Source organism: Eptesicus fuscus, chromosome 7 (genome assembly GCF_027574615.1).
Source record: "Eptesicus fuscus isolate TK198812 chromosome 7, DD_ASM_mEF_20220401, whole genome shotgun sequence".
NCBI classification, from domain to species: domain Eukaryota; kingdom Metazoa; phylum Chordata; class Mammalia; order Chiroptera; family Vespertilionidae; genus Eptesicus; species Eptesicus fuscus.
Window position 1 is genome coordinate 45,316,698 of NC_072479.1, and position 17,221 is coordinate 45,333,918.

At 39.9% G+C, this 17,221-nt stretch overlaps 1 protein-coding gene across 1 annotated transcript in view; it reads left to right on the forward strand.

Moving 5' to 3' along the window:
• Positions 1 to 17,221, forward strand: part of GRIP1 (glutamate receptor interacting protein 1) — a 233,869-nt gene that overhangs the window by 45,142 nt on the left and 171,506 nt on the right. Inside the window, exon 2 of the mRNA XM_028156465.2 lies at positions 12,717 to 12,797. Within this exon, the coding sequence (XP_028012266.2) occupies positions 12,717 to 12,797 (81 nt within the window). The remainder of the gene's footprint in view (positions 1 to 12,716; positions 12,798 to 17,221) is intronic.

Below are 17,221 nucleotides of genomic sequence, written 5' to 3' on the forward strand. Positions count from 1 at the left end.
TTGGTGATTACAAGGTAGTACACTAGTCGTTGTCACTGTGGGATCCCTGCTGGCCCTTGTCTCCCACTCATCCACCAGCTTCCTCATCCACCGGATGAAGGGAAAGAGCCACGGCTTGAAGTCGGATGCTTTATTTATTTTCAGTCCTCACAGCAATCTTATGAGGTAGGCACTATTCCCTTTTACAGGGGAGGAAACCAGAGCTCAGGAAGAACGTGTAACTTGTCCAAGGTCACACAGCTGGTAATTGGTAGAGCAGGATGAATTATAAAAGTTACATGACAGTAAAATTTTAGTGCTTTAAAAATGGGTTTAGTGTTTTCCATAAAGAAATGACTTCTGGTCTAACACACCCTTGTAGTGCTTTGTTTGTCTAATCAATGCCTCTTGCTGTAAAACCAGAGTGTTCAAAGGACAGCTTTAAATAACAATAATCACAAAGTCCCTGGATTCTGACAGCCACAGTAAATCCTGCTTTAATCATGCATTAAAAACATATGTCATCTGTTTGATAAGCAGTCATCTGCTATTGCTTGACCGGGCAATGAATTAATAAAGCTGAATATCTGACAGCTCAAGGCATATGTATGAAATATTCCCAAGGGATCCACATGTGATTCTCAGCTCCCGCCCTCCTGACAAGAAAATTTGGTTTCACCCTAGCCAATTTGGCTCAGTGGATAGAGCGTCAGCCTGTGGAATAAAGGGTCCCAGGTTCGATTCCAGTCAAGAGCATGTACCTTGGTTGCAGGCACATCCCCAGTAGGGTGTGTGCAGGAGGCAGCTGATCGATGTTTCTCTCTCACCGATGTTTCTAACTCTCTATCCCTCTCCCTTCCTCTCTGTAAAAAAAATCAATAAAATAAAAAAAAGAAAGAAAGAAAATTTGGTTTTTAAAATGGTATATAAGAAGACTGGCTCACACTTAGAAATCTGATAATTTTCAAAACTATATAAAAAAAAAAAAGTGAGTTCAGAAACAGGTCCTGATACAAGCCAAGGCCAGAAGAGATGACAATCTTTGAAAGAATGTCTAATGGGTGTGTTATCACGTGGGTTTCATAAGCTCCCTGTGAAGTTCCAAAGTCTGCCCAGTAACCCTGCTGCACACCTGTCTACCCAGTAACCCTGCTGCACACCTGTCCGCCCAGTAACCCTGCTGCACACCTGTCCGCCCAGTAACCCTGCTGCACACCTGTCCACCCAGTAACCCTGCTGCACACCTGTCCGCCCAGTAACCCTACTGCACACCTGTCCACCCAGTAACGCTGCTGCACACCTGTCCGCCCAGTAACCCTGCTGCACACCTGTCCACCCAGTAACCCTGCTGCACACCTGTCCACCCAGTAACCCTGCTGCACACCTGTCCACCCAGTAACCCTGCTGCACACCTGTCCACCCAGTAACGCTGCTGCACACCTGTCCGCCCAGTAACCCTGCTGCACACCTGTCCGCCCAGTAACCCTGCTACATCCCTGTCTGCCCAGTAACTCTGCTGCACAGAAGGTACTCCTGAGTTGAGAACTGAGGTTGCAGCACCCCTGCTCTGGAGCCTGGCTATTTGTAGACATGGAGTTGGAGAGCCAGAGCGGGAGGAAAGACAGACTGGATGATCTCTTCTGCCAGCTGCACAAGTCACACCGCCATTTTCTTCATTGCATTCCTGGATGTCGCCTGGCCCAAGATTTATTTTCTCCCTCCAGCTGCATGACGCTAATGAAAGGTTTGAAATATTGTAAGCAGCAGGCTATGAGTATGTGGTCTGGAATACTAAAGGAGAAAAGAGAGTGTCCCACCACTTATTCATTTTCTGATGATAAACCACTTGTAGGAGCCAGTTCATAAATGCCCTATCAGTAGAGAATGGGTGGCATGGAGTGCAGCAGTTAGAGAGATAAATTCAGCCAGGCTTCATCCCCTAAAATCCTGGGAGCTTCTTGACTAAAAGGCATTCTTTCAAGTGGTTTGTTTATGTGCCAGAAAAACCTTGTGTCATAAATTAAACCAAGAATTCATGACAAAGAAGGGAGATCTGAAAACTGGGAGAGATATTGTTTCTTCTAACCTGAAATTCTAGGGAATCTTCAAATGCAGCCTCAAGTCCCTATATCAAGGATGTACAGTCACCCAGAGTTGACCCAGTAGTGAGTACTATGTGAAGGAGTGCCTCTCTTTACACACACACACACACACACACACACACACACACACACACTCAAAAAAATATGTGAATCAAATTTTGATAAATAGTATGTCCTGGTGGTGAAAAGAAGAATCTATAAAGACTTTTCTGCACTTTTCTCCTTGGGAACATTTAGGAGCATAATTTCATCTCTATAAGCCTCTGAATCCTTGTATTTCAAGCAGTCTAATTGTACCTGTACAATTACACTGTTGTGATTATTGATAATGTGTGTCTATGAGGTACTAAGCACAGCGCTGGGCATGTCACACACCCACACTGCTCTAGTCTTCATTCTAGCATAATAGCAGTTTCATTAAAATTCACTTGGGATCTATGATTTAGGATGAAAAATGGCAAGTTCTTTAAAATCAGGACTCCTTTCGTAAAGTGAATTTATCTTTTCCTGTTATTTTTAAATGTTGTTAAGTTATTGTGAGAAGAAATCAGATTTCATGCTGACATTTAATGAGTGCTCAGTAAGTATTAGCTCTAATTGTTATAGCATTATTAGTATTGTTGACATTTTTAACAGTCTCTGGTTGACTCAAGTATGCTTGAACTACTTATTAAACCATGTGCAACTCGGAAGTAAAGAAAGGGTCTGTAAGAAATTATTTGGATTACTTGTAGAGGAAACCAACGGCATTGATATATAATGGAAGAAGCATCTAAAAATGTTATAAGATTAGAGTCAAGTCCTACTATTTCTTCACAGAACTTACATCTCCTATACACAACTGGGGCTTCAACATAAACATAAAGACGTGTAAGCTGGAGAGCTTTCTCTTTGCACTCTGATAACTTCTGGCTTACTCCGTTTTCTCCGTTACAACAAAGTCTCATCTGTAGCTTCACTGTTTTAATTATTAATTAAAATAGGCTCCGAGAAACAGCTTAGTTTTCCTCAGCATATTGCAGACATCTTTGGGGTCATTATTTCCAAGGCCACCACACAGGTCAACAAGAAGAGGGTGTTGGGTGTCCCAAGCAGATCTTGGCACCTATAGGCCATCACATATGGTCCTCATGTCTCAGTCCCACCAGTGACCCTGAGGAAAACAGTCTGTTCTCCTAGCTCCAGAATGTTACTCAAGGATATAAATGTGCACTTATCATTTCCCCTTCTATTACTCCGAGATGCCAGGGCTAGAAAGAGACTTTCAGCCTGTATATTGGAAACTGAGTCTGAACAGTGGTGCTAATGCTTTTTTTTTTTTCTTTTCAGTTTCATTTATAAATTTATCAGCAGTATCTGATCATTGATTTGTATAAACTAACTTACCATCAATTGACATTTGTTTCAGTTCACACAAACTTGGTTAACAGGGAAAATAAAGGAAAATACTGAGCCATGGAACCATGGCTGAAAGTGGCCTAAATTATAAAATTTCCTCATTGTCACTGTCAGAGCAACAGGTGAGGGCTTTAAAGACTATTTTCTCTGTAATCAAACCTAGACCCAGATGTTCCTCCCCACAGATATATGTGAATCATTATTTTTCTAATGGCATCCATGGTCATTCACACACCATAAAGTGTAGACCTCTTAAAGTCATCCTGGTTGCATTTGGCTTTCTCTTATTTTCCCCATCAATCTTGGCTTCCTTTTAGCAACTCTTAGACTGAAATTTTCTAACTAGAGAAATCTTTGCAGGAATATCATGTAAAAGGAAAGTTCTAGAAGAGCCCTGACTTTACAAAAAGTTATATCTTTTTCTCTCCAGCTTATATTAGAAATGAAATGAAATGAAATAAATAAATAAATAAATAAATAAATAAATAAATATCGCAAACAAGGGTCAAAAAAAAGAAATTATTTAAGAGATACTATTATTTAAATCATCCAGTTGTAAAGCTGTGACCATTGTTATTGGAATGTGTGTTTTTTAAACAATACTCTGAGTCTTTTCAATGAAGATATTTTCAACATTTTATTTCATGAGTTATCTCAAGAAAATCTGTGTACTATTTTAAATTTCCCCCCTCAAATTTACTCCAGTCTCAATTGTGATCAATATGTATCACAGTAACTTCTTAATTGCATATCATCCATTGGTTTAAAAAACTGCAGAACCTTAATTTCTCCAAATGTCTTATTTATTTCTATTAATCCTACTATGCAGCTCTTGTTGCTATTACATAAAATCATTGATTCTTATCCTCCAAGAATACTTAAATATGGTCTAGCCCAACAATTTTCAACCAGTGTGCCCCAAGACTTTTTAAAGCATGCATTACCTGACTATTTAGTCAGGGGCACTGACCTCTTTTCCTTTATATTGTCAAATAAAAATTGACAACAGCCAACACAAAAATAGCTGTCCAGTGTGAATGAGTCAAAATTATAGCTATTTTTTGTCAGATCATCAAAAATATACATATTTTGGTGGGCTGGAGAAATTTAGTAATTAATTTATGTGTGCCATGAGATACAAAGGTTGAAAATTGCTGGTGTAGCCTGCTAATACCCACATAAATGCATACTTTTTCCTGAAGAATTGTGCACTTTTTAAATAAGGATTATCAAATGTGGTTTTTAATAGCCAATACTCACTACCCTGAAGTAATTCATATTTTTCACCAGAGTAGTATTCTAATGCCAAGACCTTGTTGAACCTATGCATATTTCACAGCCTTGAGATACTGAGAATGACTCGGATTATGCCCCCTGACATTGAAAATGTAAAAGCTGTACTGAATTTAATATTTTAAAGCTTTAAACTGGGATTTGATATGGTAATGAAAACAAGCTTTATGTTATTGGTTCTTGGGTGAGAGAGCCAGTCTGGGACTGCTGGGACTCCTGCTCATCAGTCCTCCCTGGAAACGATTCCAGGAAGAAGCATAGGAGTTATCATCACGATTCAGGCACATGAGCAATAGGAATACCGGAGGCAGAAAATGTGCAATTTCATGCTCATTCATTTCACAGAGGATTTACGAATTGACCTGGCTCGAGGAGCCACTCCTCCAAAGGCCTGCAGGCATCACCGAGCACCGCGCCCACCACCTCCACCAGGTTGGCCAGAGGCTCCGCCACAGCACCTTTCTTTCTCCCTGTGCGAAGATTTTTGACCAGATCTTTGAGTTTGCATTTCTTTTGTTAATATATATTTTTATTGATTTCAGAGAGGAAGGGAGAGGGAGAAACAGATGGAAACATCAATGATGAGAGAGAATCATTGATCAGCTGCCTCCTGCATGCCCCACACAGATCAAGTCTGCAACCCAGGCATGTGCCCTGACCCGGAATCAAACTGTGACCTCCTGGTTCATAAGTGGACGCTCAACCACTGAGCAACACCGGCTGGTCTCCTGGAGGTTTAGTTAAATGTAGGCTCGGATTCCACAGGTCTGGGGTGGGGCCTGAGTGTCTGTATTTCTGACGAGCTCCAAGGTGATGCCCGTGGGCCACATTTTGATTTGCAATAACCTAGATAATGGGCCAGTGATGGAGAAAATGGGTTGTAAGACAGGCCTTCAGCAATCTGAGCCATGTAGTTGGCATTTTTTAGCTGTAATACTTAATCCCTAGAATGGTTGTGTGGTTGTGATTTATATAATTTTTAGGACATGCTAGCATTGTGAAGAAACCACTGTACATTTATCTTAACAATGAATTTGTGCTCTTTTGGATACGTTTTTTTTCACGTTCCAAAGCAAAAGACCTGGTCCCCTTTAAGAATATAAAGCACATCTGTGTCTAGACCCTAAAACTGGAAGAAATCCTGAAAAGTCAAGGATAGACATTAATGCCATGCAAATGCAAAACAATAACAAAAGAGAGGACGGAAAGTAGACCTTGGAGGAAAGAGACTATAGTGGAGTTGCCTCTGCTTGCTGCCACCAAACTCAGATCATTCTCACTCCCTCTGGTTTAAACCAAGTTGTGTGGACTGCTTTTTCCCAATGGGGAAGGATATGAAATTAATTCCAATGAAATCAGTTGTAAGCAGCTATCCATCAGAGCTTCAATATGCCAGTGTCATAGAGCTGAGACTATGTAGGATCCAGAACCCTCTGACTCTAGGAAGGATTGAGGGTGCACTGTTTGTATGACACTAGAGAAACAGCCTTGTTTTAACCTGGGATCAAGAACTACTTAGGATTGAAGAGGAGTCTTTGACCAAATCTTTGAGTTTGTATTTCTTTAAATTATGTGGGGGCCCGGTGGGTGAGAGTCAACCTATGTATGAACCAGGAGGTCACAGTTCAATTCCCAGTCAGGGCATATGCCCGGGTTGTGGGCTGGATCCCCAGTGTGGGGTGTGCAGGAGGCAGCCAATCAATGATTCCCTTTCATCATTGATGTTTCTATCTCTCCCTCTCAGAAATCAATAAAAATTATGCAGGGCACTGAGCTTGTAGTTGTGCATTATTTTAACAAGAAGAGAAAGACATACTTGCATAAATCCCATTATCAACACCCTTTGACAGTCCCCCTTCAGGAATCCTTGCTTACATGGTGGTATGCCATCAAACCTCCAAGGCAGCACACTGAACTGAGAGCTAGTGTCTGCAAGAAACAGCCAACGTGCAAGAATTTCCTGCTGGGCTGAGATGAAATGTTCCCGGCTCCCCAGGACTGGAAAGGTCATGGTCCCACACCACACAAAACTTCCATGTTGGCTGAAAATTAAGATGTCCTGTTTCTTCATTTTTTCTGATAGTGAAGTTCTGGATCAATTCATTGCCATGAAGCATCCTTTCGCCTCCTACCCTCCCCCTCCCCCCCCCCCCACACACACGCACACCCTGCACCAGCATGCCAAGCCCCTGCTCAGTTCCCCCTCAGCTAAGGAAGCACATGTTCTTGCCTCAAACCTATGGCGTAATAAGGACTCCTCCATCACCATTCTACTTGGAGTGTTATTACCTTTTATCCAACTGATACTTCGTTTGCACATAGTAGGCACTAACATTTGTGGAATGTAATTGACTTCAAGGGACAAATTATTTCCTTCACAATGGATTTCATTTGGTTCATTCATGAAAAACAGATTTTTCTTCTGAGTTTGTAATGATGCGCATGAACGTTGTGGCCTGAGCTGCCTGTCTCCCTGCTGCTAGGAAATGGCCATAATGTTTAATTGCACCAAGTGCCTTTTATTTTTTTCCTAATCAAGAAGTTACGGGATCTGCTGGCTTAGCAGGTGACTCAATTCTGCATAATTAGTTGCTAGGAATTGTTGAGCCTAGGCTGATTAGTCTCAGCCAAAGGAAATTAAATTTTTTCCTTCAACAAAGCCCTGAACACAGCTAGAGATTCTTGAAACCACAGTCATATCCTGTTCATCTGCAAAGCCCAGACCCTGGGGATGGGAGAGGCAAGAGGTGGGAGATAAGAACCAGCCTCACTACGCGTGGGAGCAGTTTGATGCCAGGCAGCATTCGAGGTTATGACATGAGGGGACCTGAGTCCCTTCCACAGGATGTGGTTCAGCTCCAATAGGGGCTTTGTTGTGATGCAGAATGAAGCATTGCTCCCTAGGTGCCTGCTGTTTGCTTCCCAAGTTTATAATAACACCAGCCTCACTTGGAAAATGGAATCAAAACAGATGATCTGTGTTTGCCCCTCCTGTGTTTGCCCCTCCTGTGTTTGGCACGTGAGGAGATTGGCCGAAATGGATGGAATGGCAGGGACAGATGCCTCCCCACCCCCATTGTTTCACTCTGTTTTAAGTATAAGCTTAGCTAAGCCCTCTCTGTGCCTCTGTCATGGTGTTGACTTTTCACTTGATGGAGGGGATTTTCTCTGGCCTCATGGGATGAGATTGTAAAGGGGACCCCATGCTCTTCTTTGTTATGACCAACATGCAGCCCTTTGGACAGTGGGTGGCCATCATGTGTGACAGTGATTATCTATCTGCTAAGATGTCATTAGAAAAGGCTGACAGTTCTGAGTCCCTGAGATGCACGCAATGATTACTTGCAACATTCACTTCATTGAGCACTAGCGCGCCAGCTGCATGTCTGCTTTGCTCTTATAGTGAATGTCAATAATATGATCCACCATCAAAGTCAAGGCTGGGAGTCTGGTATGGAAATCAGAATTATTTTGCTTAAAGGCATTATTTTCAAGATTGTTCAATAAATCCTTCTGTAGTCTAAATGAAAATTAAAGGAAATATTTTAATATCCATTTTATAAAGAGTCACACAGATTGTTAATATGCCATAGGTCAGTATTCAGTAGCTATTGGGTGATGTTGTGACTTTAAATGGAATAGGCTATAAAACTAGGGGGGAAATCAGAGGGAGGAAGGAAGAGGGAGGAAAGCTCATAGCAAATATTTGACTTCCTTCAGGTTGCTTATCCGATATAATAAAAGCCTAATATGCAAATTGACCAAACAGCAGAACAACCGTGGAATAACTGGTTGCTATGACGTGCACTGACCACCAGGGGGCAGACACTCAATGCAGGAGCTGCCTCCAGCCTGCTGCAGACCCCAGTCCAGCCAAGATGGGTGCCAGCGGGGGGGGGGGGGGGGGGGAAGCCCAGATCGCCCCACTGATCAGCCCTGATCGCCGGCCAGGCCTAGGGACCCTATCCATGCACAAATTTTGTGCACTGGGCCTCTAGTTTATAATAAATGCTTTAGTTTGAAAAGTTGAATACAATTTATTCATCAATCAGCACACATTTAATGGATGCATACTATGGGTTGGGTACCATCTTAGAGATCTTATCTACTAATTGATTCCTTTCTTTGTTATTTGGCTAATATTTTAACTCACTTATGTAATTTGGATGGAACCTGAAAGTCTAGTTAGTGTCTCCCTGATAAAGGAGAAGTATTAATGCAGATTTTATAATTCAGTGAACCTTTGAGGCCCTTACTAAGGAACAATGAATTGTATTAGCATTTATTTAAAAATTTTGTCTGCAAAAAAAAAAAGAAAGAAATGAAAAGTATAAATTGGTTTTGTAGAACAATTTATATGTACTTCACTTTAGACAAATATTTGGAGGACAGGGAAATGAAGTTTATATACACACATGTATATATATTCACACATAGGCTTCTCCATAAGGATTAACTTACATCATGCAAGGTCTCTGCTGGAGGATTGTGTCTATTCACTTACCTGTGTGATACAGAAATGAGCACCTGATCACCTAGCAAATCTCATTATCCACCCAAGAGGAAATAGCATGGGAACAAAAATAAAAGAAATGCAGTCTAGACACACTCTAGATATGTCCTTCTATAAATGTATCACTCTGGGCCTCAAGTTCAACTAGAAAGTGAAAGAGTGGTCTAGATCATCCCTTATATCATGAAATTCTAGTGATTATACATCTCCATTAGGGTCTGCATGAAAAACCCTGACAGTAGATTCCATAGCTCTCCATGACTTGGTGGATTAAAACTATGCCCCAGACATTCTTGTGCTTTAGTATCCTATTGTGGGGCCATCTGCCACTGAACCGTTCAGTGTCTTCCATCCATTACTGTTTTCAAAGTTTGAATCAAGAGTTGACGTTGACTAAATTACATCATGGGAGTCGATGTGTTCATTCTGTAATGGGTTGTTTTTTTAATGAAAGGTCCATAATGCCTCATGGTGATTTAAAATAAATATATGTTCTTAGAAAATTTTCTTTAAAAATAAATGCTAAATGGTGCTCTGTTGCTATGCTCTCCTTTTACTCTCATGATAAATGTTGCCAAGATTCTCCTCACTTCCATTAGGAATTATTATTGCTTTCACCCAGATTGACTTTGGCAAGTTATGTTTAGACAATATAGAACTTAATTCAGTCAGATCCTTTGACCAATACAACTTTTGGCTTCTAGATAATTGTCTACTTCCGCCTTTCTCAGAAGGACACTGAATACTGAGAATGAGGGTGGGAGCTGGGGAATGCAAACCTAGAGGCTGGCCAGGTAGCCATCTATAATTCAGTTTCAACCTTTTAAGGATGTGCATAACTAAACCATCTCAGCTCTACTTTCAAATTCACTAAAAATAAGAAAACAATTGTAACAGGGTTGACTACTTCTGGAATGCAAACTGGGTAAACTTCTAAAGAAATGGCTCCTTAAAATATAGAGTATCAAGTACAAAAAAATCTAGTGTCTTCTGTGCAAACTTCTTACTTCCCTTTAAGATATCCAACACTGGATTCAACCAAGATTTTCATTGGCTTGACTTTTGACAAGTTGAAAACTGAAGAAAATCTTTAGGCTTCTGAGATGCTGTGCCTATGGTATAAAACTGGTTGCTATGATCTATGTCCCCTGGTTCATTGCTCTGTACCCATAAATAACACTGTTTCAGAGTTTTTTGATATTAAAAGAAAATGTATTTTTAATTGGCTTTATTAAGAATTCAGATTTTAACATATAGTAAATTTGTTTCAGTAGGTGCTATATATATGTAAAGCACATTACCTGGTTATTAAATCAACACTGTGAGAAAAGCACTCAAATATTCAGGTGGGAATGGTGGAGGAAATGGAGACTTTTGTGCTATGATGCTTACCTTTTGTGGTTTGTGATTATACTCAAAAATATTATGCGAAGTGAAATAAGTCAATCTGAGAAAGACAAATATCACATGATCTCATTTATTTGTGGGATCTAATTACAAAAATGAATTTACCAATAAAATAAGATTCAAAGCAAGGAGACATGGAACAGACTGACATACCTCGATGTAGGGTTAGGAGGACTAGAAGAGAGAGATAAACCAACGAACTTATATACTTACTAGAGGCCTGATGCATGAAATTCATGCAAGAGTAGGCCTTCCTTCCCCAGGCTGCTGGCACTGGCTTCCCTCTGGCACTCAGGACCCGGAACTGGGCTTTGGTCGCAGCCCCAGCTTTGTCCGGAAGGACATCCGGTCTAATTAGCATATTACACTTTTATTATTATAGCTATGCATAGCCCATGGACACAGGCAATAGGGTAGATAAGATATGGGAGAATGGCAGTAAAGCAAGGAGCGGGGAGTGGGAGATATCTGTAATGCTATCAACAATAAAAAACTATTTTTTTAAACATTGCATTTGCAAAGTGAACAGTCACAGACCTGGGATACTGCTTCATAAGCAAAAGGGATGCTGTTGATTGTATTGGTGTCTGAAAGTTGGTAGTTTATGGTTGGGAGAATGTAAAGAATTGTGTGACAAGTGGAATATAAACATGAAGCAGTGTGACTTCATTTTTTAAGTTAATTGCAGCTTACAGCAGTGTTCATCGTTCCTTTTTGTCATTCCTTATAAAGACCTTGTTAGTTTTATGAAGAAATCATGAATCATTTCAACCAGAAGTACGTTCCAGAGAGAAATCGAGTTCCTCAATTTTAAAACATAAACCACTTAGTTGGGAGAATTAACGTTTTCAGATGACAAAGCCTTGTTGTTGAATTAAATCTTTGTTACATTTAGTAGTTTGCCAAGCACAATATGATTTTTTTAATCCGTTAACAATTTCCTATTATAACTACAACAAACCAACCGTATGGTGTGTCCAGAAGTAACATTTGGGTCATCTAGCTTGCCTAGATTTACTGGTTAATTATCTTACATTATGTTTACTCAGGCCATGTACTTGCTGATCTTTATTCAGACGTCTCTTCTACTTTATACAAATGTCTGCATGTAAACTAAGAAGAAATCTCCCTTTCTGTTTTAACCCTAATATTTGCCATCCTAGATCATTACTCCTATATTCCCAGCCAGATTAACTTCTGTTCTAGATTTAACAAAATCATTTTACTCAGAATCCGATGAATCTGTCACCTCTTAAGATCTTGTCATCTCTCCAGCTTCTTGCCTAACTCTCACAGATATACTGAGCTTCTGTCTTTTCAGTTGCTTTTTTATGGTTCTTCAGATTATTTTCATCTTTCTAAAAGAAGGCCCATCAGCTCATTGCTGTATACCTCTTCTTTTGCCAAACCATCATTCCTTTCTTGTTCTCAACCTCCCTTCTCTGGTCTAACTCTGAATGCCCTTGTTCCCTCCTTTTGGCGCTAGCTGCCACTTCACACGCTCAGGAGCCCCCTAATTCTGTGTGTCTTTATTTCCCTGCATTGCTAATGATCTGTCATCTGCTTATCTGAAATATAACATTTCTCTCATTTCCTTTGTTCTTCTACCTGATTATTCTTAGTGCCCATCGAGCCGTTTTATTCCCTCTTTGTCTTCCTGTTACTGATATTCACTGATACTTATTTATCAATGAATGAAGCTGACAGGCAAATAATTTGCATACTCTATTTGCATATTTCTTACTATTTGATGCCTTCATGTGCACTCTAGTTCAATCCTGACAATCCTAAGATGTGGGTGAGAAAGTATATCCCTCTTTTAGAGGAGAGGAAACCCATGTCCAGAGCATTTTAAATAACTTGCCCCACAGCTGAGGCGAGATTAGGACCGAGGTCTACCGACTCTTTCTGCTGTACCATGCCATATCACCTCTCTCTGGCAGAAGGACTGCAATCCACTAAAAATCTTCACTGCATTCGAAACTGGATGGAAATTAACCAAACCCTTCATTGTACCTTTGCAGATGAGAGTCCCTACACTAAATCCGCCAGCCAGACAAAGCCGCCTGATGGAGCATTGGCTGTGAGGAGACAGAGCATCCCAGGTTAGACCAGATTGTTGGATTTTTCAGCTGTTTGACGTTTGAACCCTGTTATTTGGTGATCCCAAATAATCCCACCATGGTAATACACATGATGCTGTTCCATAAGGTATAGACTGGAGTCTATACAACTTATTCACACAATATTCATGAAAGCTAGACTTTGGAAAAGCTTGCAAACTTGTGAGAATTCACTTTGTGTGCAACTTCTTTGTGAAATGACCTGAATTTATATCGGCTCTCACTCATTTTCCTGCTCTCACCTCTGTTTTCAGAGGATAACTTTCACAGAAGCATCTATTTCTTTACTGAGATATAACCAGCAGAACAAAGAGGCTCAAAATTGCAGTAGCAGATTGTGTATGTGCTGAATAAAAATCATTCCTTTCTTCTTTGCTCTTTGAACCTGGACTTGCTTCCATCGGACAACTCTTGGGAAATTCTGGAATTTCATTTCCTTAGGAAGCTGTGATGAGGATTCTTGTAATATTTAAGTGATACCTGTTTTTTCAACAAAAACATTTTGAGAGCTATCTTCAAATATCTTTACCCCTGAACTTCAATATTTTAAAACTTTGACTTTGACAATAACATATCTTCTAAAGTTAAAAGCAGAAGGATATTCAAAATATTATTTAAACTTCATCTGAACTAGGTAATTATGGAAAACCTCTATGGAGGCAACCGTACTTAAGGGGGGGGGGGTTTAAAACCACTAATGCATTAGACATTTATGAAAAATAATGTCTTTATATATTTAATACAAGGAAATTGAGTACAGCTAAACCTTAGCTACAGGATTTTAGAATATAGTAGATTTAGCAATTCAGGAGAAACAATGCAGTATTCTCAACAGTAAATTGAATGGGTTGGCCTGTCAGTGAAAAGGGGAATCTTTCATCCGAATAAAGAGTAAGATGAGTTTCGTTCCAAGCAGCCCTGTTTGTGATTATTATTTATTTGTATAAGAACTACATGTAGTCATGTTTATTCTTATTCTGAAGGCTTAGGTTCATTATGAAAGTACATGGCTTATAAAGGGGCATGTTGTGAATATGTTATGCATCCTTGTCTGTGTGCTTTAAAGATGCTAAAGTAATTTGAATTCAGTAATTAGATGGCATCCCGCAGTCCTAAGACTTCTTCAATTCCATCCTAGAAAACATCAATCTTAGTGCTGGTCACATTTAGAAAAACTATTGCAGTTAGCTATGGGCTGTGTTCTCTGCTTTCTCCTTGTCCGCGTCGAGGAAGTTACAAGGTTTGAAGTTCAAGAATGCTAGCTACCCATCCATTCCTTCTTGTCTTCTCTACATTAGCTGCCACTCCGTACTCCTCTGTTGGGAAGAGTGAAGAGAATTACCACTGTCCTTACCACAGTATATGACACAAAACAAAAGCACTGACTGTCATCATGTTTTCCTCTCATGGGTTCGCTAATGGTGTACACTAAATTATCACACATGTCTGAGGGCCAGGCTTTTCCTTAAAGTCACCGAGTAGGTTTAAAAATTACATGTTAGCGATACAGAAGTCATTCATCATAGTCCTTGGTTCATGACACGTAAGTGATTCTTCACTGTGCAGGTTTTCCTTTGTTCCTCCTTGTAACCGTTTAAAAGTCACTGCAATCATGAGCCTGTTTTGTAGGCTTCATGGGTGGTTTTCCTGGGGTTTGAACAGGTACCTTTTTGCCCACCTCTCATAAGGTAGTGGTCAGAAGGGCCAAAGGTCTTCAAAATCTCCTTAGTTGTTTAGAACAGTCCAAGAAAAAAGACCCCACCAGCCACAGGGCGAAGGAAACAAAGTAGTGAGTAGCTGATTATTACCCTTTTTGTTTGGCCTACATAATGTTTTTAAAAAATTTTGAATGAATAGCCAATATTTAAAATTTGGGAGATATTTTATTAAAAACTAGAGATTTCTGGCTTTTCTTTTAAAAAAAAAGAAAGTAGGAAATGTATCGAGACTAGGAGAATGTGGGCCCAGTTTGTCACATTTTTACTAGATCTTCTCTATGTATTTTTTTTTTTTATTGAATTTATTGGGGTGACATTGGTTAACGCAATTAATATATCGGTTTCAGGTATACAATTCTATGATACATCATCTGTATATCGTATTGTGTGTTCATCACCCAAAGTCAAGTCTCCTTTCATCGCCATTTATTGCCACTTTACCCTTTTCTACCCACCTCCACTCCCCTTTCCCTCTGGCACTGTTACTATTACTATGTTACTACTCTCTTGAGAAAATCAAGGAACTTCTTGGATGCTTCCTAACTGACTTCTGACACTTGGAATCCCGAACCCTTACTGTCATTTTAAAATTACCTATTCTTGCCCTGGCCAGTGTGGCTCAGTTAGTGTGGCTGAGAAGTTGCCGGTTCAATTCCATATCAGGGCACATGCCCAGGTTGTAGGCTCAATCCCCAGGAGGCAGCTGATTGATGTTTCACTTTCTCTAAAGAAAAAAAAATCAATAAAAACCTTTTTAAAGTCCCTATTCTTCCTTCTGACAAAAGGAAGTCTTCCCTGACCTTTGGCCAAAAAGTCACTTAAAACACAGAGATCTTAACCCGTCACCTACTCTGTCTACCTTTACCCCTACTAAGTCCACAAGAGAGAAATGGAAAGAGGAAAAGGCCAGGGAAAGCACAGTCTTTATTACTTGCTGGAGCTTCAGCGGAAAAATCCCAGAGCGTTCTGATGAACTAAGGTGGGCCACATGGGACTGTCAGAGCAAAATGCACGCTTACAGCCTTGGATTCTCTCTCCTGTGCTCCCCTCCCATCTCACTTCCCTCAAAGACAGTATGACTACCCTGGGAGCAAGGAAAGGTGTGTCTAGAGAAAAGTGCACCAAAGAAGTGCAAGAGGCAGAAAGGAGAGCTCAGCTCACCTACCAGCCCCTGCATCTTCCCAGTGTAAAGGCACCTCAGTACAGAGGCAGCCCCAGGGCCGTTACCCTGCCCTGTGACTGGGGAGTAAGCAGACACAAGGAGCTGAAACCTCAAAGGATCTATGGCTTTTCCTCACATGGCCCCACAGCTCCACTCCCAGTGATCCCAGGATGCTGACTGAATTTGACCACTGACCACTTTTTCTGATGGAAGGGGGTGGGGAAGTGGAGGGTAGTGGAAGGATTTTAAGCTTCTCTGTCCAAGTTTTATGAAAGCTTAGGCTGTTCTTTGAAACTTACGTAGACCTACAAATGTAGACCTGCTACTCCTGGAGCAAATATTTATTCACATACGAATACATAAGATTTCTTAACATGGGCTCCACATTTTCCATAACATAATAAACAGTACCATTTTATAATTCTGTCTCAAAAAGGTAACCTTGAATATTAACAGAAATATAATTTGCTTTTCATTCATATCAAAATTCACTACCCTTGTCTAAACTCAAAATTACTACAACAATTATTTTATAATCACAAGTCAAATATGTGCCTACATTGAATGATAATTCTAAGTATAAATCCCTTCATCACCCTCCTTTGCTCTTCTCAAAAAAGAGAATGGACTAGACATCCCTTAGGAGCAAAGTACATTTGCTTTGGATAAAGGAGAAATGCATTATTCATGTTATTTGGAAACTCGTCATTTTAATCATGTCTCTTGTGTGTGAGAAAAAAGATTTTTACTCTTTCCTAAGGTTTTTTAAAATTTTTAATAATGATTATTTTTTTAAAAAATGTCAAGTGTCCCTATGACACTAAAGTTTAAATTTAGATAAAAGACAACATTCTGGTTTAAAAAAATAATAATTAAGGATGAGTATTTTCAATCCCATTTCTGCCCTTTTTTTTTTTCAAAGAGAAGATGAATTTCAAGTACAGAGATATTTTTAACTAACAGATTCTACTACACATCTATGTTTATTAAAAATAATGTATTGATTTTATTCTTTTATATTTGACATATTACCAGTGTACTGAAGTTTGACCACTTGAGTGGTTTGTCCAAATTATTAGAGGAAATTTGTACAGACTCTTGACAGATTTTGCAAGTATTTGTGGCTTTAACCACTTAGAGATGAGGCATTTAATCATGTCTGTCTAGTGCCAGTGAAGGGAAAACAGGATACTACACTAGACCTCAAAAACTGGAGTTTGTGTATTATTTATTTGATTTGCCTCACCTTTCCAGGTAGGACAGCTTTCTTTCTTATGCTGGTCTTCCAAAGAATTCTGGGAAATTCACAAAGGCAGGATGGTGTCAAACACTCACCTCTATTGCATTTTCCTTTTCTGTTTTAATCCTCACCGAGGGCATGCTTACAGAGAGGAAGGGGGCCAGAGAGAAATATTCATTATTATAGCAGGTATATATAGTGTGACATTTGCCCTAGTATTTATAGTTATAGCACTCTTCAGGTGTATGAAGGATAGTTACTCTAGTTTTCTGGCCTGGTTCTGCTT